General features: G+C 38.0%; 1 protein-coding gene across 1 annotated transcript; it reads right to left on the bottom strand.

Annotated features, from left to right (window-relative positions):
• Positions 1-1,182: 1,182 nt before the first annotated feature.
• On the bottom strand, positions 1,183-21,585 carry LOC119264097 (alpha-tectorin-like). Its single transcript, XM_037541624.1, is given in 26 exon segments — positions 1,183-1,554; positions 1,899-2,001; positions 3,548-3,710; positions 4,072-4,317; positions 4,520-4,680; positions 4,849-5,033; positions 5,127-5,246; positions 5,369-5,640; positions 6,000-6,289; positions 6,373-6,561; positions 7,697-7,909; positions 8,054-8,250; positions 9,007-9,562; positions 9,866-10,464; positions 10,574-11,138; positions 11,266-11,849; positions 11,967-12,546; positions 12,633-12,779; positions 12,870-13,123; positions 13,423-13,576; positions 13,664-13,759; positions 13,949-14,227; positions 15,040-15,167; positions 20,963-20,989; positions 21,182-21,254; positions 21,519-21,585. Coding segments are annotated over 25 exon segments (6,165 nt in total). The 5' UTR covers positions 21,231-21,254; positions 21,519-21,585; the 3' UTR covers positions 1,183-1,546.
• Positions 21,586-22,224: the final 639 nt, after the last annotated feature.

A 22,224-nucleotide genomic window follows, 5' to 3' on the forward strand; every position in this document is an offset into this window, starting at 1 on the left:
CTGTAAACATTGTACTGTATTTTTATTGAATGCATTTTACATTCTCTTTTGTTAGAAGTAAGTTAGTCTGTTAAATTAGGTGTGAGGTAAGTTAGTCTGTTAAATTAGGTGTGATAGTGGAATTTGAGAAATCTATTCAATGGCTGACATGCATAGAGTTACAGTAATTGTAGGGTTAGTAGGTGAAGTGTGACAAAGTGTTAGTCATGGTGAAACATGATGAAGTGGATAATAGTTTGTTTAAGAATCTACTGTGGGAGCAAGCCTGTTTTTAAAATTAGCTTTCATTGATGTCTTTAAAGTGGGTTGCCTTTAGGTGTTTTTTGCCCGTAACCACCAGGCTAAAGCTTATTCTCCCTGTGCCTCTGCATTATAGCATTTTCACAAAAAACAATGCAATACTCATTTATGCAACATAAATAAAAATCGATGTACTTCATGTGGAATAAGAATAATAATTTTATAGGCACTTATAGAAACTGCTGATCTACTGGGATGTTCACGCACAACCATCTCTAGAATTTACAGAGAATAGTCAGAAAAAGAGAAAATATCCAGTGAGCAACAGTTGTGTGGACGAAAATGCCTTGTTGATGTGAGAGGTCAGAGGAGAATGGGCAGACTAGTTCCAGATGATAGAAAGGCAACAGTAACTCAAATAACCAACCAAAATCTCTGAGGAATGTTTCCAACACCTTGTTGAAAGTCTGCCACGAAGAATTAAGGCAGTTCTGAAGGCAAAAGGGGGTCCAACCTTTTACTAGGAAGGTGTGCCTAATAAAGTGGCTGGTGAGTGAATGAAGTTATATATGAGTAAGATACTGTGAGTAAGAAATACACTTGCTAATTATATAAGAGTTTGTTTACATTTAGCTAAGTGGTAGGTAAAAATGCTAGGCTATTTGACTGCAAGTACTAGACACCCTACACTCAACATCTGATATATACATTGTATTTTCACAGCAGATTGTCCTATAATTTTATTGTTTTTGTCTTTGAATTTAGAAATTGAGGTTTGCTATGTAGTATGTAACTATAAAATGTTATAAACATCACACAAATATGATCAATGAAATAAATGATACCATCAGTAAAACATTTACAAAATGTATTATGCCAGTTGCAGAGAAATTTATTGAGAGATAAAATTTAATCACAAGAAAGAACATTACAGGCACCTGATAATCAAATCTACAGCTGCATAGAAAACAATTTACTGTTGAGTAGTGTTGTAATTGCACCAAACACATTTTATCCCAATTAACACCAGTAAACAAAATCAGCACCAAAAACCACCTTTCTCCAAGATACAGCTGATTAATCCTTACAGTTTTATTGCTTTACTGTGTATATCAAACATAGAAAAAATAGAAACTCATCCACAACCAAATAATGCAAATCATTTAAACAGAGAAACCAAGACAGTGTCACTTTAAAGCATGATTATTACAAGAAGATTAGCATTATGGAAGCTTTAGTCAATGTTTGCACTTAAATTGTCTTCAGAGAAGAACTAGTAGATCCAAACCTTCAGCATCTCTGTAATTTATACACCTGTAAACATAAAATCATTTGAATGCAGAGGTTACTCAGCTACCAAACTGCAATGCAGTAAGCTGTTTGTGTGTAGTGCATCTGAATTACTGTCCAAAGCTGTACTAGATTTAGAATCCAGCACCAAAGAAAATTTAAGCTTGTTTTAAAACTCTATAGCATGAACTTTAACTAGCGAATTCTAGTGTACAATTGTAGGTACTGCAAGAGAGGTTTCTGAACAATTAACAGGCATATTAAAATACAAATAAATCATCTTTCCATTCATAATATTAGTATTAATCCTGCAGCAGCCACATTTCTGAAACACAATTATCCAAGCTGTTATAAGCATGAGTTTTCACCTGCGCTTCCAGTGTTCCAGATGAAAGGCCCCACAGAGATTGAGGCTCTATCATGGATGTCTGCAGATCTGCCAGCTCTACGGCGAACTCCAGGGAAACAGCGCTGCAGAAAACATTCAATAAATTCTGAGATTGGCTCTTTTGGAAGACTTCCTGACTACAGCTTCAGTAAGTGATATCAGTCATTTTCCTGAGGAGATTGTTTTTATCCACAGGTTGCTGGAATTAAAGTGGTCTGGTGGTTTGTTTTGGGACTGTTTAGAAGGTTCTAAATGAGTTCATTTGGCATGTTCGCATATGCACAGAAAACCATGCCTTCCACTCGAGATGATTCAAGTGTATAAACACCCACAGATAAAGACTTGTCTAGCCCCTCTTTAGGGGTGCTCAAGAGTCCTAGTGCCCCTAAAAATAAGAGTTAAACTTTTTGTTGTTGTGGTTGTTGTTTTTCTTAGAAACAGGTTTGTCTCTGATAAGCAAATTACATGATACATTTTCATTCTCCTAGTAGTCCTCATCGCTCATTAAGTTGTTACAGGTAGAAGAGACCTATCCCATGTTTTTTAATGTAGCAAGCTAATATTGCAGGTTGTCAGTCAATCAATATCCGCTGTTTGAGTAAGATAAGCAAACTGTTGTGCCATTGGGAGGCCTACGTGTTGATATTAAAGTGAAGGTACTAGACTAGTGCTGTCTGTATGTGTATCAGCTAATTATGTTATAGAATGATATAACTAATGTTAAAGCTCTGATGCTAGAATTGCTCCTGGAAATAGAGCTACTGAGTAACACTGACAGCTTACAAGACTATAGTTCAGATGCTAATCATATAGCTTTGACGACAGTTATGTGGAAGGTGTTTTTTCATGCAGCTGGTTGTTTGTGTGTGTGTATGTGTGTGTGTTGGGGAGGTGCCCTGGGGAGGTTGATAGGGGGCAGTCGTGGGCTTCCAACTAAACACACTGCACTGACACTTACAAGAAAAATTACTGTTACAAACACTGTCACTTTAAACCGCACTGAGACACTTTATCTAGACACTTTATCTACTGCTCTAATTCAATATCATGCTGCTATAGCAAACTTGCACTCTGGACTTCATATTACTGCCTACTCTCCTACTCTCCCTCTCTTGTGTATTTACCTTATATTTATCTATTTTAATAACAGCTCTTGGGTGTAAACTGGACCATGAGATCTTAATTTCGTTCCACCTCATGTACCATGTGATGCGAATGACAATAAAATCTCCTTGAATCCTTGAATCCCTTGGAGGTTAGGGAGCCAGCCTTGTGACCAGAAGGTCGCCGCTTAGATCCCCTTGGCTGACAGTTGATGACTGAAGTGCCCTTGAGCAAGGCACCTAACCCCCAATTGCTCCCCGGGTGCCATGGATAGGGCTGCCCACTGCTCCGGCCAAGTGTGCTCACTGCTCCCTAGTGTGTGTGTTCACTAGCATGCATGTATTTGGGTGTTTCACTGCACGGATGGGTTTAGTGCAGAGGTCTAGTTTCACAGTGTGCAAACACAGTGACAAATGTTTGTAACTTCTATTCTAATTGTATTCTATTCCTAGGAACCAGGATTTATTAATCTGTCCCTGTATTCACCATTCGACCGTGTGAATTTCACAGTGTTAGCACACTCACCACAGCACAATTGTTGTCCCGTAGAAGGCAAAGGTGGATAGCGCAGTGAAGGTAAACCCTGGAGTTTTCTCTTCTAAAGGCAAACATCTTGAGGGAGAAACGAGCCGTTGTGGAGACACCGTTCTGAAGAACTTCCATTGAGATGTCATTTGGATTAGGGCACCTGAAAATATAGTTTATTATTAAATCAGTAAATGATATTGATAATGAGGAGGCAACATAAGAGCAATGCATAAATCATGACTTCATTATACTAGTGTGTGGAGATTGCATTTATTGCATTGCTTACCAGCTCCAAGACATTTAGTTTGACATAAATTTTCTATAGAACATAAATATAACATATTTTACACGTTTAAATGCATGATTACCCTTATTTTCTACATTTAATGTATTTAGAAAAACTCCAATAAAATGTGACAACTGCAAAGGTTTGGGCATCTATTAAGTCAATCCACTAGGTTCCCAAACCTTTGCATACAACTGTGTAAATAGTCAAAGAAAGTCAAGGCCTTTATTATTACTTATTAATAATGAGGTCCCAGCGGACAGCGTAGTTCCTGTCATTCACAGGAGTGGCCCAACATGAATCTATCACCGTGGAAATCTGACGACTGTCGACTCCCTGAACGTTCACTTCCACATAGATCTTCTGGTCCATCACTATGTCAACAGTGCCATTGTAAGGGTGGGAAAAAGCAGCATCCTCATAGGGAATCATCCTGACCTGATACATCCCCTGACCATCTGGAAGGATTTTGCTCACTATGCTGTGTTTAAAAAAAAAAAAAAGGCTTGTTAATGCATAACAAAGCAATATACAAAAAAACAATATCAGATCTATGCCCCTACATCTCTAGAAATACATCTGAGCTTTTTTTATGAGCCTTAAACTAAAGGCTGAACAAGAGTTCATATTAGTGTGATTTTAAAACAAAGGTATTTAAGAACCCAGGGAGTGGCCTGTCCCACCTCTGCACAGGATTTAATATAGTATCCGTGGTGATTATCTGGCTAAGCTTGTAAACGCAGCTGAAATTCAGTTCCAGATGTTTATCTCTCCTGATGGATCCTCCTGCTGAGTCAGAAAATCCTTGGATAGTGTTGTTGTAGATGAAGTGTGTACCATTGCCCTGTTGATATTATTAATTACAGAAATATTCATGAACAAATTTGTGAGTAGCTGAATGTGATAAAAATAATTACCATTATATATAAATTACAAGTAAAGGACTTAGATTTTGACCCAAGTTACAATTTAAATTGAAATGGACCCAATATGCTTTGCTGTTGTTTAGTACCGTGAGATTTGTGCCACAGATGTGGTCATCGTTATCAAAGTGGAACACCAGTCTGCCGTTTTCGACTGTTCCTCTGCAGCTGGGGTCACTCAGGTGCAGGACGTTAGCAGGGAAACCAGCTTCAAAGAGCTGACAGCGGGACAGAGACATGGTGGCAGAGCTGCTTTGACAAGTTTCAGTGGAGTCTTGGACATGGCAAAAGAAAAAAACAAGGGAAAAATGAGGAAATGTTGGTTTTAAGCATTTTATCAAGACCAAATGTTATTTTTTTTCATTACCATAATAGTGAGGCCTTGGTCTAGGATTATTCTCATTACAGAGGCAGCCATATATGCCATCCTTCTCCCCACACCACTCATCTGCAGTGCAGTTCAGCTCTGCACAGGGGTCCTCCCTCGCTAATGAGAATAACAGTAACAAAGCATGTTAATACCTTAGAGAAATGAGTTTAGTGTTTTCATTAATTCCAGATACATTTCAGTTTGTAACAGGGTGCCTAACCACAGCAAAACAAACGTACAGCAGCCTAGATCAGAGTGCCAGTCTGAGATCTGGAGCCCCACCATGGAACAAGCATCTTCATAGGCCACCAGAGCTGAACACAGCATATCATTGGCTGATGAATAGACACACAGGTCATACACACAGGAATTGTAATAAATTTCAGGGTTGACATGGATATGGCAGTGCTGGAAGGGTCCACTGGTGTTGGTAATGATGCTACAGAGTTCAGAGTACTCCTGTCTAAAGGGGCAGTCATTTGCATCAAATGTCCGGTCATTTGCACCACACCTGGAAAAGACGAAGGACATTGATTGACAGTTTGAAGCAGTGAAACTGTGCTGTATGGTCATTTTGCAGGGTTAAATTAATTTAGATTTTCTAAATCTCTTTGTTCTTTTAGCTTTTTTATCTTCATCAGGCTATGTTTTATCATATACATTAAACCTTGTATCATATACATTAAACCATTTCAACCATCATGATTTTATGCTAGACATCAAAGCTGATGCATTTTTATGATAATTACTCATCAAAATGATTGCCTCTTTTTTTATTTTAGGATGCCATTTCAAAATTATGGTCTAGGAACTGTTGCCACAGAAATGCTGTAGACTTTTTTTAACTATTATACAGACGGCAATATCTACCCTGCAGCACTGTTAATTGATTTCCAGCTGTTGCCAAAAACATTGTCGTTGGGTGTGAGGGCTCCACTGCGCATAGCTTTGTCATCTGCAGGGTCTCCATTATTGTTGCCACACATTCCACAAACAGACCCCTGGAAGCTCGGGCCCAGTTTTACTGAAAGTGTATAACGACCATCAAAGTAGACCATGAGCTCGTTTGAGGCATTCACAACCACAAAGTTTTGTTCCTGATGTACTTCTGCAAGATTGCCGATTTGAAAAGCAGATGAGTCCATGTCAGTCCCATCAACCTGCAGAAAGAGGTGAGAACAAGTTCACGTAGAAAAAGAATGGAAAGCTCATATTCCACATGAATGACAGCAGGTATTAATACCTTCACTCTCCTGTTTTGTCCAATAGTAATCTGTCTCTGCTGTCCCCATCGAGTTAGCCACACATCCACTGCAGACACAAACGACACAGCCAGGTTCCCACGATGCATATTAGTTGCCACAACACGGAATTCCAGGCCATTGTTAGAAACGTTCCCGCAGGTCTGAGAAATCTCATACGAACAAGTTCCCTGCAGAAGATTTTTACACAACATATGAATATTTTTACTTATTTTCATTTGTGATGTGTAATGTCCACTGTAGCAAGAATTCTCAGCATTTAGTATCATATGACACATCAGACTAGGCCCTGTTAGTGAAACAATCAGAGATGTGTATCTCTCTCTTTTGAATGATATGTGTCTTGTTGAACTGTTAATGCAATCATACAAAAACAACGCAGTTAAACAAGTATACAGTATAATTAAATCTACTACTGATATGATATGATGGTCAGACCCAGTTCTGACTCAGATCCATTGCATTTCTCCTTTCTGTAAAATAGACTCTATATTTTTTCTAGAATGTCTCATTAAAGTCTTGAGACTAAAATACGGCTTTCATTATAACATCATCATAAAAGTAGAACATTGCTAAGCTGCATTAACATAAAAAGCATGATATATCATGGTTGTTTTGACTTTTACACTTATTTTTATTTTATTTTATTTTTTTTTTAGCCCAAATAGTGTCAAGGAATAAGTGAAATTTGGGAGGGGACCATGCCTGAAACCACTCCACCTGCCAATCTAACGGGCAATAAATTCCCACCCTTTTCTTCCATTTTCCGTGAAATCTTTTTTGCAACCCCCAACACCACCACATCTACTTCCTGTACACCAGTCCTACATTAATATTAACAAGTAAATTGCAGGAGTATATTAGTGCCAACCTTAAGATAGTGGACATTAACTTTTTATGACAGATTGAGCTTCATAAATAACTATATAGATGTGACGTTAAAATGTTTCTCTAAATTTTATTAAAGAAGTCTGTTAGTAATTTATTATTTTTTTCATGAAAGCAGAGTTTTTAAGCAGAATCACAGAACTGCATTCTTTTAGTAACATAAACTTACAATCTTTGTTTATTTATGAATTTTCATACAATACCGTTGCTGTACTTTGCCATGTTATTTGCTCTATGGTGAGTCTTGCTATAACAAAATTAGTGTCAGGCACATTAATTTGTGAGAGCCTTATTGTTTTTTAGTCTTTTTTCAATATATACTGGCTGTGTTCCAGAAAATTTCAAAATTTAGAACCTCACAAAAAAGTCAAACATTTAGCTGTGTTCATGTTCCTATTTGAAGAAGTCCTTTGTTACCTGGAAGGTGATCACAGCTCCATCAAATGTAATGTAATGGGGATCACCCCAGACCATGCATGAGGACATTTTGTTGTAGCAGCCAAGCAGGCCATTCTTGACTGTACACTCCTGCTTGGTGGGAGAGCAGAAGGCGGAGGAGCAGCGCAGATCATTGGGAGCAAAGCACTTGCAGCGTTGTGAACATCCTGAGGTCCAGAACTGCTCACCAATCTGCAAAACAAAGCATATTAAGTCATTATACAAAGTGATTAATAACAATACACAGCTGCAATTATCAGACAATAATGGGGTGTATGCGCTGTTTTAGGTGGGACTTAAAAAAAGGGCTTCATGCAAAAATTCTTTGGAACTTACTTGATAATAGAATCCATTGTACAAGCAGCCACATTGTTCCACTGGAAGACAGAGTCCTCCACTCTTCACATAGCCCTCATTACAGAAACAACCCTCTGAGCATGTCCGTTGACATACAGCATCAATGCTGCTAGCACAGGTGTGCCCACAGTCTGTGCCACACAGCTCATAGTGGCTGTTCAAGGGACAGTCGATCCCTGTGAAATTACCAATCATAGTTAGACATACTGTTTCTCCATAGATTCCCATGTGTTTTTTACCCCTATGTCAACCAATCATCTCACTAGAGAGCCATTCTGAGCCGGTGATGTATCCAGAGAATTTGATGATGGCCCCTTTAACATATTTCTTTCTAACTCCAGAGGAGTTGCAGTAAGGGCAAAATATTAGTGTGTAGCATCATAGGTTTCTGTGTGCTATTGCGTTTTTATTACTATATGAAGGTACTTTACTTTAAGATTACTGTTGGATGTGCTGTGAATTTTTTCAGAGTGAGCTCATTCAACACAATAGATTTCACTGATCGATTCAGAGCAGTAAGAGCTTATTATTGTTTTATGTAATTGCGTAACAATGAAATGTCACGAATGTGTGCCTTACCTTCTCATTTATGTTTTCTTATTCAAAAAGATATATTATGAGACAAACTAAATAAAAATCAGTCAATTTTTAGTTTATTTTATGTCACATAGGTAACTAGTTTTGCAGCTTTTTTGAGTTTATTGAAATTTAGGTCAACATTAAGTCAAAAATGAACTGAAACATACAATATAGCTTGAGCTTATTCAAATTAAATAAATATACTGCCTCAATACAAAATGAAGTTGCTTAATTTTGGTAGATCTATCCTGAGTTTCTTTTCCTCAATTTGTTTATTGTTAAGTTCCTCTTGTAGGATTTTTTTTATCCTGAAATGAACCAGCTTAGATGTCTATTATACTTAAAGTACTCACTGCAGGTCGTGTTTTGTCTCCAGGGGTAGATCACAACATTGGCAGTCTGGCAGGCACTCACATAAGTCTGGATGGAACGGCACAGCACATCATGTCTGTTTTCAGAGATGCATAAATCAAACACACAGTCATCAAAGTAGGCCTGAGGGTCCACAGTGGCATGACAGAAGCTCAAAGGACCCTGGCTGTCCCTGAGTATTTGACATTGGGCTCGTGGCTCAACTGGGTTTTGACAGGATGAACAGGAGTCTCCACATCCATCGCTGCACAACGTGTCATTCTCTACTTTCCAGTCAGCTCCAAACTCAAAAGCTGAAGAAGCCAGTGCACCTGATCTTTTGCGGAAATCATCACCCCTCTGGCCATTGAAGTTACCACACAGGCCGCATGTGGCTCCACTGTAATTAGCTGGGACAGTGACGCGCACGACCCAAGAGCCATCATAACTTACAATTAGGCCAAAGTCAGTTGTGATAAATGTGTTCTGTCCACTGGAGTAAATGGAAACACGTCCAGAATCAAGCAGGACAGGAAGGTTCCTGGTCTGACTGTCGATCTAAAAGAAAGAAAAGTGAAGCTTTTTTTCAATTTGTGTGTATATATATATATATATATATATATATATATATATATATATATATATAATTTCTTTTCCTTGTTATTTATTTTTCTCTGTTTCAACAGTGTATATATGTTATTGTGCAATCATTGCATTTAATTTTACTTTATTGTTTATTGTGTGGTACTCTTTCATCAATTATAAATTTACACTTACTAGCTCAGTAAGCAAATATATTGTAACTAGCAAAATATTTAAAACTTAATTATTTTTTATTATTATTATTATTATTTTGCTTACCTCAGCAGTGCCACGCATGTTGCGTGAGACATGCACCATGTGTCCTGAGACATTGACATAAACTTCAACAGTGATTGAAACTGGGAGCCCCTGCCATGCTTCATTCCTTGCAATAACTTGGAAATATGGCAGTCCTCGAGTGCGATTGCATACTGTTGTCAGTACGTATCTGCAGGTGCCCTGAAAGTCAAAGGTACGTCCGTCAAAAGAGGTGTAGTGGGGATCTCCTGAGGCAGAGCATGTGGCATGAGGTCGAGGATGGCAGCCATATTCTCCCTCAACAATACGACAGGTTTCCTGCTCACTGCAAGATGATGTAGAACAGCGGACAAAACCTGTGGTCCCATTACAGATACATAGGGACTGGCATCCTTCACCATACCAGAAACTTTCTCCACCCTGCCTGTAGCGCCCCTCATGGAGACAACCACACCCAGTAGGGGGTACACAGCTGTCTCCACTTAGCAGCAGTCCATCATTACACTGGCATCCTTCCTGGCAGGGTTGGGTGCACAGAAAGGGGAATGACAGACTGGGACAGGCTGCTGGGCAGGAGGTACCACACAGCTCATAATGACTATTGCTTGGACAGGAGTATTCTTTAAAAGGAAAAGAAAAGGACCAGTTAACTGTTGTAAACTTGCCACAAAAAGCTATGTAAAAACAAATATAAAATATGGTTTCTTTTGGTTTCTTTTCTGCACTTACCACAATTAGTGATATTTCTCCATTCTTGCACAGCAACACGATTTTACTGGCAAAGAACAGCATAGCCTCTCAATGCTTCACAGAGGGCCTCTCTTGCACCCCCTGCCTGTTGCAAGGAACGAACGCAATCAGCTATCCTTACCCTGGGATCCAGGCTGCTGTGGCATTGAGCGAATGGACCAACTGATGAAGCCATTATGCTGCACTGTTGCACAAACTGGCTACTGTTCTGGTAATATCCTCTTTGCCAGATATCGGTTGATTCCACACAGTAGGCTGAAAGAGACCCATCCCGCCAGCTGTCCCCAAAGATTTGAGAGTTGTTCAGCAAGACACCAACTGGGCTGAGGAACTCATCATCAAGGTATCCATTTAAATTGCCACACAGACCACCAAGTGTGCCATTGTAGGTGCTGGGTGCAGTAATTAGAATTAGGTGTGGCCAGTCAACTCGCACAGTTACCCCAAAGGTTGTTTCCATGATAATTCCCTTTACACTGCTGTGGAAGATATGGATTCGACCAGTGCCAACACTAAAAGGTAAAGCAACTAATTGTCCATCCACCTGAAGAATAAAACGCAACATATTCATATGTATTTAAACACTATATGATTAAGACTCTTATGTAGTATCATTCAAAAGTAGCCAAAATTTTCAAAGCCGATTTTCAATTTGTAAAACATGTGTTTACCCTTGCTATTCCTCCTGATCCCATTTCTATGGAGACCTGAGTTCCCTCTGCCTCAAACCTCAGCAATCTGGAAAAGGTATGAAGACCTGTGGGCTGTTTTTGCACTGTTACTGCAAAGTTAGGTAGTGGGGACAGTCCCATCACCCTAGAGAGGGTAAGCCCACAGGCTCCTGGATAGCTGAAAGTCAGTCCATCAAAGGTGTGATATGAGTCTGGTCCTTCAACCCAACAGGTGGAATAACTTATCGGCTTACAGCCCCTCACTCCGTTATAGATTGTACACGTCTCATGTGAACCACACTGGTGATTTTGACAGGTCATTACCGTGTTGTTACAGGTACACAGTCGCCTACAGTTCTCGTCCAACACCACTGATTGACCGTTGGCATAGTAGAATCCTTCAAATGTGCAGCCACAGCTAGCTAAAGAAACACATGCTCCAGCACTTAGGACATATCCAGTATCACAGACACAGCTCTCTTGGCTTGGCAAGGGGCAGTTTACAGGAGCAGAAGGGTTACTGCATGTTGCAGGGCAGCCTGTTCCCTGGGAAACAAAGTGACTGTGCTCAGGGCACGGGATTTCTGAAAGTATATGGAAGGAAAAAGAATGGTTTGTTGTGCTATAATCTTAACCTATAAGTAAGGCTTTTCCTGTCTTTATCCTTCATACAGTAAATAAGAAACAGTTATGCGACCTACCACAGAACCCTTGACTTCGCCACTGGCCTAGCTGAATGCCCTGCTGCTGGCACTGAGCACCATACACACCAAGTGCCTGGCACAAGATTGGCCGATAACCTCCTCCCACACAAAGATCGTAGATACAGTTTTCTACAAAGGTCTGGGGAGACAGGCTTGAGTGGCAAGAGGTAAAAGGGCCAGTAGAAAGTGCCAGGATTCCACAATAGTTTGAGCTACCGTAGAGAAGTACCTGATTAGTGGTACAAGCAGCACACGTGAGACCTGAGCACTGTGTATTTTGACAACCAGGGTCTGTGTCCCCCTCTGCCTTCCAAGAGTTTGCAAATTCTAAATCTGAGGTCAAGACCCGTCCTGAAGGTGTACGATAGTCATCTTCTGGGCGGTAGTTGAAATTGCCACACAGTCCACATGTGGTATTCTGATAGTCAAAAGGCACATTGATGGTCACATAGGAATATGCATCATATGTAACAACTAAGCCAAAATCTGTACTGACGGCCACAGAAAAGCCTGACTGGTAGACTTGAATGGAGCCATTGCGGAGGCTGAACGGTATTGTTGTGAAGGTCCCGTTTACCTGGAGAGGCAAAAGGAAAAAATGTCAATAAAAAGTATACTTTCCCCCCTTTCATTGAAGTGATGAAATGATGACAAGATGCGGACCTTGGCCTGATATCGATAGTCTTTCACCAATTCCAATACTTGATTATAGACAAATATCCTGACCACGCGTGTCCATGCCACACGTGTGCTACCTCGATGTTCATTCTTTCCTTCAATACGATAGTAAGGCAACCTATCATCACAGGCCTGCACAGAAATAAAATATCTTAGTTTTAAATGTAGACATCACAGTCATTAAACCCACAAAAATAAAGAAAAGACTGTTTAAAACTGAACCTCAGACAAGACGTAGGTGCACGTCCCTTGAAAATGAAAGATCTGGTTATCGAATGTGTAGTAGTGGGGGTCACCAGAAATGGTGCAGGTTCGGCGTTGAATATTTTGGCAGCTATACTGGAAAGCAGCAGGGCGGCAGGCTTGAGAGAAGGTGCAGGGCTGTGAGCTGCACTGGATACCCAATTGAGTGCAGGTGCACCTTTGCTGGCAAGTGGCATCTGTCCAGAATGAAGAGCCTTGTGATATGCGGATATCTGCCAGAAAAAAAGAATTCACTCAGGTTCCATGTGCTAGCTGATGCATGAATTTGATCCTGATTTTCAAAAGTTTATCATAATTATTTACTCTTTTTGTTTGTTTGTTTGTTTTTTGAGGAGAGGAGTCTTTTGAAAAGAACATACCAAATTACAATTATCAATAAGCACCACAATTAAAGCTAAGGACAGTTCCATTGTGGGCCTATTGAGGTGCTTTACTTTCAATGCTTGTATACTTTTATGTCCTTATACACACATGAATACCTGTTTAAATAATTTAATCTTTGTGACATTACTGTTAAATTGACATCCTCGTGTGCCACGATCCACACGGAAGGCCCATCTGCCTGTGACATTGACGTTGGAGCTGTATGTAAAGACACTGTAGTTGTACTGAAAGGACCCAGGAATTGAGAAGTAGTAGCTGGAGTCATCTGTGTCATAACCAGCCTATTAATTTCAAAGGAGAAAAGTTTTACCGAACAGTTCCGAAGATTATACTAAAATATTGGGCTATTGTTACCAAATTATGTTCACCTGTACAGCACGGCTTGTAGGAGCAATTTGGCCATAGTTCATCAGTACGAATGAGAATTGTCCATCTGAAATCAAAACTGCTTGGAAAGTTGTTTCCTGAAAAATGTCAGTTTTCAAAAGCATATGACACAGCACTAAAAAGAATCTTAGTTTGTCAAAAACAAAAAAAAATTTCAACATGTAGTTTATAGTACCACAGCTGTCATAATCAGTTTTGGTCAATTGTTAGGAAATCAGCCTACAATTGTAATTTCATGAGTTATAATTTTGAGAACAGTCTCTTACCGTGCCTGAGACAGGATAGTAAGCTATTCTATCCCAAGTTGCAACAAGGACTGAAGTTGCAGTGAATTGCAGCTGAGGGAAATACTGGTTAATGTTCTGGGTAGCCTGTGTGAGAACACTGCCAGAAGAGTATTGCTTATAAGAGATGACACCATTATTACGATTATCAAGGTCTGTCCAGAATGGAGCAATGATGTCTCGTCCACCACTAGTAGGAAACTGGTAGGGGATGTAACTGTACCATGGCTGGTCAAAAGTTAAGTGTCCATTGTTGTTGACCTTCAGGAGAAACAGATTTTAAGAATCACTCATTTGTGAGGTTATATAGTTCAAATCCTTTTTCTGATATCAAAATAAAAGTGGGGTATATCAGTAGAAGAGTGGTTACAAATGAAAAATAGCAATAATTATAAAAAAATGTTTTTGCTCTCAGAAAGCTTCTTAAATATTACCTCCCCCCACCCCATCTTCTGCTGTAACTGGGTCTATATCAATATAGTATATATGAATATTAGATAACACACAAGATTAATTAAGTTATATTGCCTAAGATTGAAACACAGTGTCAGACCAGTGTCTGCAAGATATAGCCTGATTATTAAATAAAAAATGATCTAAGCTTTTAAAATACATTGAAATTCTCACTATGCATTAAAAAGGTCTCTAGCAATTTTAGCATAAAAAATTGTTAAACCTCAAATACAGAGGGATATAAAGTTGGTTTGAATACCAAATGATTAACTTGCATATGTTATAACAACAATAACAACAACAATAATAATAATAATAATGATAACGGTAATAATAATAATGTGATAAAGTCAAAGTACACTACTGTGGTGAAAATTGTCTACTGTCTAAGAGACCCTACTACTAGTGAAATATGTTTTTTCTTATGTCCCAGTAAAAGTCAGGTACCATAATGAAGAGCCTCTCAGCCATCACACCAAAAACAACACAAAACAAGCTAATAAAAATGTAAAGCAGTAATAACTGCATTGTAATTGATGAACAGATGCACACTATCACTATCATGGGACTACTAACTCTTAGCCAGCTGCTCTAGATACAAAAAGAGATTTTTGACTTACATATATTGTGTTATATGTCCTTCCAAAGAATACAAACGGACGCAGAAGAGAGATGGCAGATGAGGTTCCATCATCTGACAGTGCGTTCACTGTGTCTCCAGGTCCAACTCCATATGGGTAGAAATGACCTGACACATACATTTAATGTAAGTAGAATTAATTAGCATGCCAGAATAAACCTATTAATGTCTTCAACTGATATTTAAATGATGTTTATATTACTTCATTCAAACTTTTTTCTTTCAAATATTAGTGAACTATTAATAATTGAACTAAATGTTTTATAATATAATAATAGTGGTGGACTTTAATTGTATTTACCTTATTTTAAAGGGTAACTTTTTTATAAAGTTACTGTGGAATGTTTGTGTTGTAACACGGTAACCTGATTAAAGAATTCTGTCATAAATATAATTCTTTTAAAAGATAAATGGACATTTAATGCTAAGTAAACACCTTCACATTTTTTAATGTAACGCCAGATCTTTGGTTACCATGTTCCAGCACAAGCATACTACTAAGTTTGTACATGACTGTGACATCCTGCTTTGCCCTACCATTGTCTTTCTTTGGTTCTGTCAGCATCTGCCTGTGTTTATCTTCCCTTGTGTGCTTTGCCATGTACTTTTGTTTTTTGTTTTGGTCTTTGTCCCTGCCCGTTCCTGCCTCCTTGTCATCTGTCTCACCTGTGTGCAGTTTGTAGCCCTGCTCTCTCATTAGCTCCAGATTTTTCTTGTTGCTTCCTAGTGAATTTATACCCCTGTGTTTGCACAGTCCCTTTGTCATTGTTTATGTGACCCCTTTTGTTGCTGCTGCTATTCTATTCATCAGCTAATACACATTTTGCACTTCAATCCAGCCTCATTGCTTTCATCATTACAACAATCAATTGTATGCACTATTTCTAGCTGTAGCCATATGTCCAATCTTGGTTTGTTAGATACAAATTCAACACAGTTCACCTGGCAGTACAAATGCATCTAAATTGTGTGTGTGTACATATAAAAGATTTAAATATATTTTTACTTAAAACAGTTATGATCAAAACACAAACATAGAGTTACGGTAGTGCAAAAGAGTTGGTTTAGTAGATCATGTTGGTTGCCCCACTAAATGATATCCTGGTGCTGGCCCTCTTTGCCTTATATCAAATTTCACAGCTGGACTAAGTATTATTTAAACCAAGTGTAATACACCACCATTGACTTGGCACTACTATAACACATGAAATTCACATGAAAACGCTAAATGAATTTAGCATTATTGTTGCAGGGATGGGGAGCCCATGCCCAGCTCCCTTTTTAATCCATCATTTTATACTGACAGAAAGTGGACTTGGTGTAATAATTGGTGAAATTTTTGGTGGAATAATTGAACAACTTGTATTTGACTTCCTACACATACAGAAGGCCCTACTGTACACCTTGTAACTTTTCCTGATCCTTAAACTTAAATGTGAAGCTCACTGTACAATCATACTTGTTTAGCTGAGATGCCTTCAGGAAACCCAGGTCTGATCTGTTATGTCTTTTAGCAGTTTTAACTCTTAGCTGCTGTGCTGAGAATCAACTTTAACTAGTATGAATCACTCCGCCCGATGACTGCTGGGATAGGCTCCAGCACCCTCCCGCGACCCTGACAGAGAAGCGGCTTGGAAGATGGATAGATGGATAGTATGAATCACATACTGTTCTCATAAAGTTACTTAATATGGAACATTGCATTCATTTTCAGTGAAATTGGCACTGATACCTATTTTGATTTGAAAGAAACATTATTGATATTGTAAGATTAACTGTAAGATAACTTATTATCAATATTTTGAGTTTTGACAAATGCTAGTCTGATCATGTTTTTTCATCACTTTTTTGTAAGATTCCTTGATTTATTCTACTTGAAAGTCATTTGTTATATCTAAAGAGTTTGATAGGTTTACTGTAAGCACCTCCTCAGAACAAATGGCTTCAGGAAAAATACTGCCATATGTCACACATCACTCCGGCTCTGAGACGCTCACAAACTCCATCTCCCAGAACCGATGACTGTTCTCAGCACTCCAATCATCAATCTTATTCCTGAATACTAATCTTGTACACCTATTCTTTCCAGTCATGTGTCTAGTTAGATGTAGTATAAAGCCCGGGCTTTTAGACTAGTTACTTTGTGAGGTATTGCTTCTTTGAGTGAGAGCTACTGAGTGTTTTTTCTGATTGCCTTCTTGTTATTGTTTTGTCTGCGTGGAATTTTTTGACTTTGTCTGCTAGTCTCTGCCCCTTTGGATTTGGTTGCCTGTTATGAGTTTTATTTGTACCGCAAGCGTCAAATTCATCTGGTTACATCACACCATGTTAAACTCTCCTACAATTGGGACCAAAAATGACACTGATATAGACATCACAGCCTCGCGTGAAATGTCCAGACACCCGGCTCTGGCGATGTCTCAACAAATACACTGTGCTAAAATGAGCACCATAATGCTGAAAACAAATGAAGGAGGGGGTTTGGCTACGCTCAACAAGAGCAGAATACTTTTCAGGTCTGATTTTCTTTAAAGCGGTGAAAATGTTAGAGTGAATATTCTACACTGTTCCTGATAGACTTTGCTTTTGTGATATGTAACAAAATTACAAGACTTTCAGTTGCACTTTTCAGAACAACTAATGACCTCTTATGGTAATTCTGATTTGGGTGACTGTTAAATTCTGAAATTTGAATATGTTCTGCTAGGCTTATGTTCTGCATTTGATACTGTTTATCATCCTTTATTTATTTTTTGTTTGACACTTAGTTTTGACACTTAAGTTTGCTTATATAGGACTTTTTCAGTTACTATAAAATGTACTTACATATTTTACATGGTAAAATTTGAATGGAACAAAATTGGAAAAAAAAATATATATATATATATATATATATATATATATATATATATATATATATATATACTCATCTAATTAAAAAGGAATTATCTAATTACTACTCATCAGGGTTGAGTGTTCACTGAATACATGTAATGGCATTATGTAATCAGGTTGTTAAAAAATGGAACTGAATTCCAGTACAGTTGCAGTAAAAAAATAGTAACCAGATTAAGAGACCCTTATTAGTCCCACAACGGGGAAATTTCACCTTCGCATTTAACCCATCCGGGAACTCTACACTCTAGTGTAGAGTGTAGTTAGTTGGTTGGTTAATGTAGTGGTTAACACCTCTGCCTTCTATGCTGTAGACTGGAGTTCAATCCCCGACTAGGGCAAGCACCCTACACTATACCATTAAGGGTCCTTGGGCAAGACTCCTAACACCACCTTGGCCTACCTGTGTAAAATGATCAAATTGTAAGTCGCTCTGGATAAGAGCGTCAGCCAAATGCCATAAATGTAAATGTAGTGAGCACACACACACACACACACACACTCTAGGGGCAGTGAGGGACACCTGCCCGGAGCGGAGGGCAGCCCAATCCGCAGTGCCCGGGGAGCAGTTGGGGGTTAAGTGTCTTACTACGTGTTTTCCAGCCAGGTTACATTCAAACCACATACACACAAACTTATCATCTTCCGTCAAAGTTGGCCTTTTCAATTATGTTTATTTGTCTTTCATTTTGGAATAAAGGGAGGAGGGTCTTGCTGCAATTTTTGTGTGAAGTTAATGCCTTTGAAACGTGTTGTATGTCATCTTATCTCAATTTGTGTGACTTGCCAAAACTGTCCAGAAATGACAAGCAGCGACTTCAGTCCAAACAGAAGTTCAAAGAACAACTTCACTGCTCACAAGTATACTTGTCTAAAATTAAACAAATTACACTGTCAGCTGCATATGTCTACCGTCTCTGTAGTTGAACATCGTAATTATTTGAATACCTGACTTGCAAAGAGAGATCCAGCACCCATAAAGAGCAGACAATTACATCACCTATGATCTCTCATTTAGTGGCATAAAACAGCAGTTTTCCTGTTCACTTTGTGTTTCATCATTGTTGAAACAGACATGTCTTTATTTAGTTGTATGTCTTGATAATTAAGAAAAATGAATCCAAAAGTAATGAAAAGTAATCAGACTTTTTTTCTTTAAATTAGTAATCCTCTGGCTGAGATTACAGTTACATTTTTTACAGATAATCAGCAATTTGTAGCTAAATGCATTTTTAAAGAAAACCTCCTGATCTGCTAGTGATTCAATCTTAGGATTCATTCCATAAATGCCGGGGGGTTTTACTTAGCAACACAATCAAAGGAAGAGTCAGGTTTAGCCTTAAGCTTGAAGTGACCCAAAAATATTTTGATGCATGTCTGGAATTTGGTTGGTTAGTGTAGTGGTTAACACCCCTGCCTTCTACACTGTAGACTGGGGTTCAATCCCCCACCTGGGTAAACACCCTACACTATACCAATACGAGTCCTTGGGCAAGACTCCTAACACTGCCTTCGCCTACCTGTGTAGAAATGATCAAATTGTAAGTCGCTCTGGATAAGAGCGTCAGCCAAATGCCATGAATGAATTAATTTTTTGAAAAAACGTAAGGAATGTAATCTAATGATTTACAAGAACTAGAAGACATGACTGGATACCAGAAATTTACATCGTTTCCTTCTTCTATTTCTTTTTTAGTAGTACCAATTGTAAATACTAACATTTTAGCATTCAGTATAAGATATATTATACACACTTAAAAATGATGGTTCTTCAAGGGTTCTTTAGTAAAGAAAATGGTTGTATTTGGAACCATGAGCATTCAAAGAAACTTTTTAAAGCCTTCTTTGAATTATGAAAATGTTCTTCAGGTTGTAAGTGGAGAATGTGCTGTAGAAGGCTATATAGAACATTTTTTGTCATGAACATATAATAAATAATATATCAAAAACATAATGAGGGTTACGATAAGGTTTTGGATTAAGGTTAAGGATAGGGTTAGGATTAGGACCAGGGTTAAGGTTAGGTTTGGGGTATGGTTGGGTGAGGTTAGATTTTGCGTAATGGAAGTAACTTATTAAAAGTACATCTACAGCATTTAAGTATGTATGTATCAACAGAAGTTCTGCAAGATATTCACTTCAATGCATTCAGATGCTTCACTACTGCTACTCTACTCATATGGTGTTGATGTGTTACTGATACTGTGTTAAGAGTTTATTAACATCTGCAAAGGTACCACTCTAAATAGAGTGTTGCCAGTGTAATGTAAAACCCTAAGTATATTCAGGCCACTAGGTCCATTGCCAATTTTCAACTGACAGAAAAAAGCTAAATGAGTTGCACAGAAGTGCTTAGAGTCAGCAGTGTTTAAGCATCTGTTCACATCTCTAGAATACCACCTGAGCTCTGGAATTCCTCAAATCTTACTGCACCAAAAATATCCAAAAAAAGGCGGCAGAAAAGGAGAAGAAAAACTAATTTCAGAGAACGAATTGTCCACTTTAACCAAGCACAATTATATACCCATTTATTTAATTAAAATTCTAGTATGAATCTAAATATGACATGTTGGTTACATGTAATCTCTACTTAAATGGTATATCTTCACTACAATAATGACAGAACTGTTTGAACCAGAGTAATATTTTAGGTCTGTTTTAAGAATTTCATTTTCAACTAGTCACAATATATGGAGACAAAAAAAATTACGTCTTGGCATTCAAACATAATGAGAATCACTATAAATCAGCAAAATGTAAATGTGTTCAGAGAAAGAACAGAGTTGATTTAAACTGCCAATAAATGTAAGTACATTTTTAAAGATTTATTTAAATCTACAACTATTAGTGGTTTCCTCAACATGGACTAAGCTTATTCCTAAAGTAAATATAGTGTATATGGAGAATTACCTTTGGAGAGTCTAGATTTAGCAAATAGTGTTAAGAAAAGAAAAAAAAAAAATTACAAACAGGTCAGTCTATTGAAGCTTGTGTGAAAGCACAGTTACCTGTTGTTTGTCCATTGATTAGTCCACCTGTGAGAGAAATAATATTTCAGTTGATTTAATAAAAATAGACCAAATGGTTACCTTCACTTTAAGTGAATCGTAATTATTTTAAAATCAGTTAGAAGTCCTTCGGAAAATTCAAAAGGAATAATTACTATAAGTATTGTAAGTATAAGTATTGCAGTTACACTACATAATTCCTGTTTTGCAAGAACTTACCATTCATCAGCAGCAGTAGAGACACACAAAGTGGAGTTAGAAACCCCATTGTGATTAACTGCTCCTAATCTGCCTGAAAGATTACAAACCAAATTTATTTGAGAACTTTTAAAATGTTTAACTCTGTAAGTCTTTTATTTATGACACAGTAACAAACTTACACACCCAAAAACAGTTCTTTTACTTTTTGCAATTATGCTTTTAGGTACATCTTGTCTAGTAGTGCACGGTATTTTAAAATGTTAAAATGTTATGGCCTTTTTGGCCATTTCTTGCCATAAGCAGCATAGTAGCAAAATCATCACAATGAGTAAGAGTAAATGGTTTTACTTCTTACCTGAGAGGCCACTGCAGAGCAAACTCAGGATCTCTCTCTCTGTATCTCTCTTGGAATCTGTGATTAGGGATACCTCACCTACTGGACCTGCATCTGCTGGATTCTTTTTTGTCTGCATCATATTTATACCTTTAGTAAGGAATGTGGGTGGATGGTGTCTGAATGTAAGTAATCCTGAAACATTACCAAAACCAGTTCTGTAGAGAAAATCTCAAAACACCTATCACTCTGTTTCCTTGTACTGTTGCCAAAGTTGTTTTTTGCTTTTTCTGTGTTAGTCACTTGAATTTGTTTTCATGTTTCTACCTTGATTCTACCTTCAAACAGGTAGAAATGTTCTTTCTGAAGAGTAGGTGCTTTAGCCATACTGTCATTCCACACATACTATTCTTGTTCAATGTTTATCTGATGGTTTAGCATAAGCCCTGACTTTAGCCAGTGTAAGGACTGTAGATAATTAAATGTTACCTTGGGGTTCTTCTGAATCTTATTTTGGTGGATAAGTATTACAGAGAATAATAATAATAATTATTATTATTATTATTAACAATAGTGTTGAATAAACTGTATTGACACACTCCTTGACTAATAGTGGATCAGTAAAGTCTCAAAGCCAGAAGTTGTTTTAGAAGAGCACTGGCAGTGCTTTCCTTTGACTGATACATGACTTGGATTTGATGGTGAAAATGTAGATTCATATTTTTCG

The sequence above is a fragment of the Pygocentrus nattereri genome, chromosome 1 (assembly GCF_015220715.1).
Source record: "Pygocentrus nattereri isolate fPygNat1 chromosome 1, fPygNat1.pri, whole genome shotgun sequence".
Taxonomy (NCBI): Eukaryota; Metazoa; Chordata; class Actinopteri; order Characiformes; family Serrasalmidae; genus Pygocentrus; species Pygocentrus nattereri.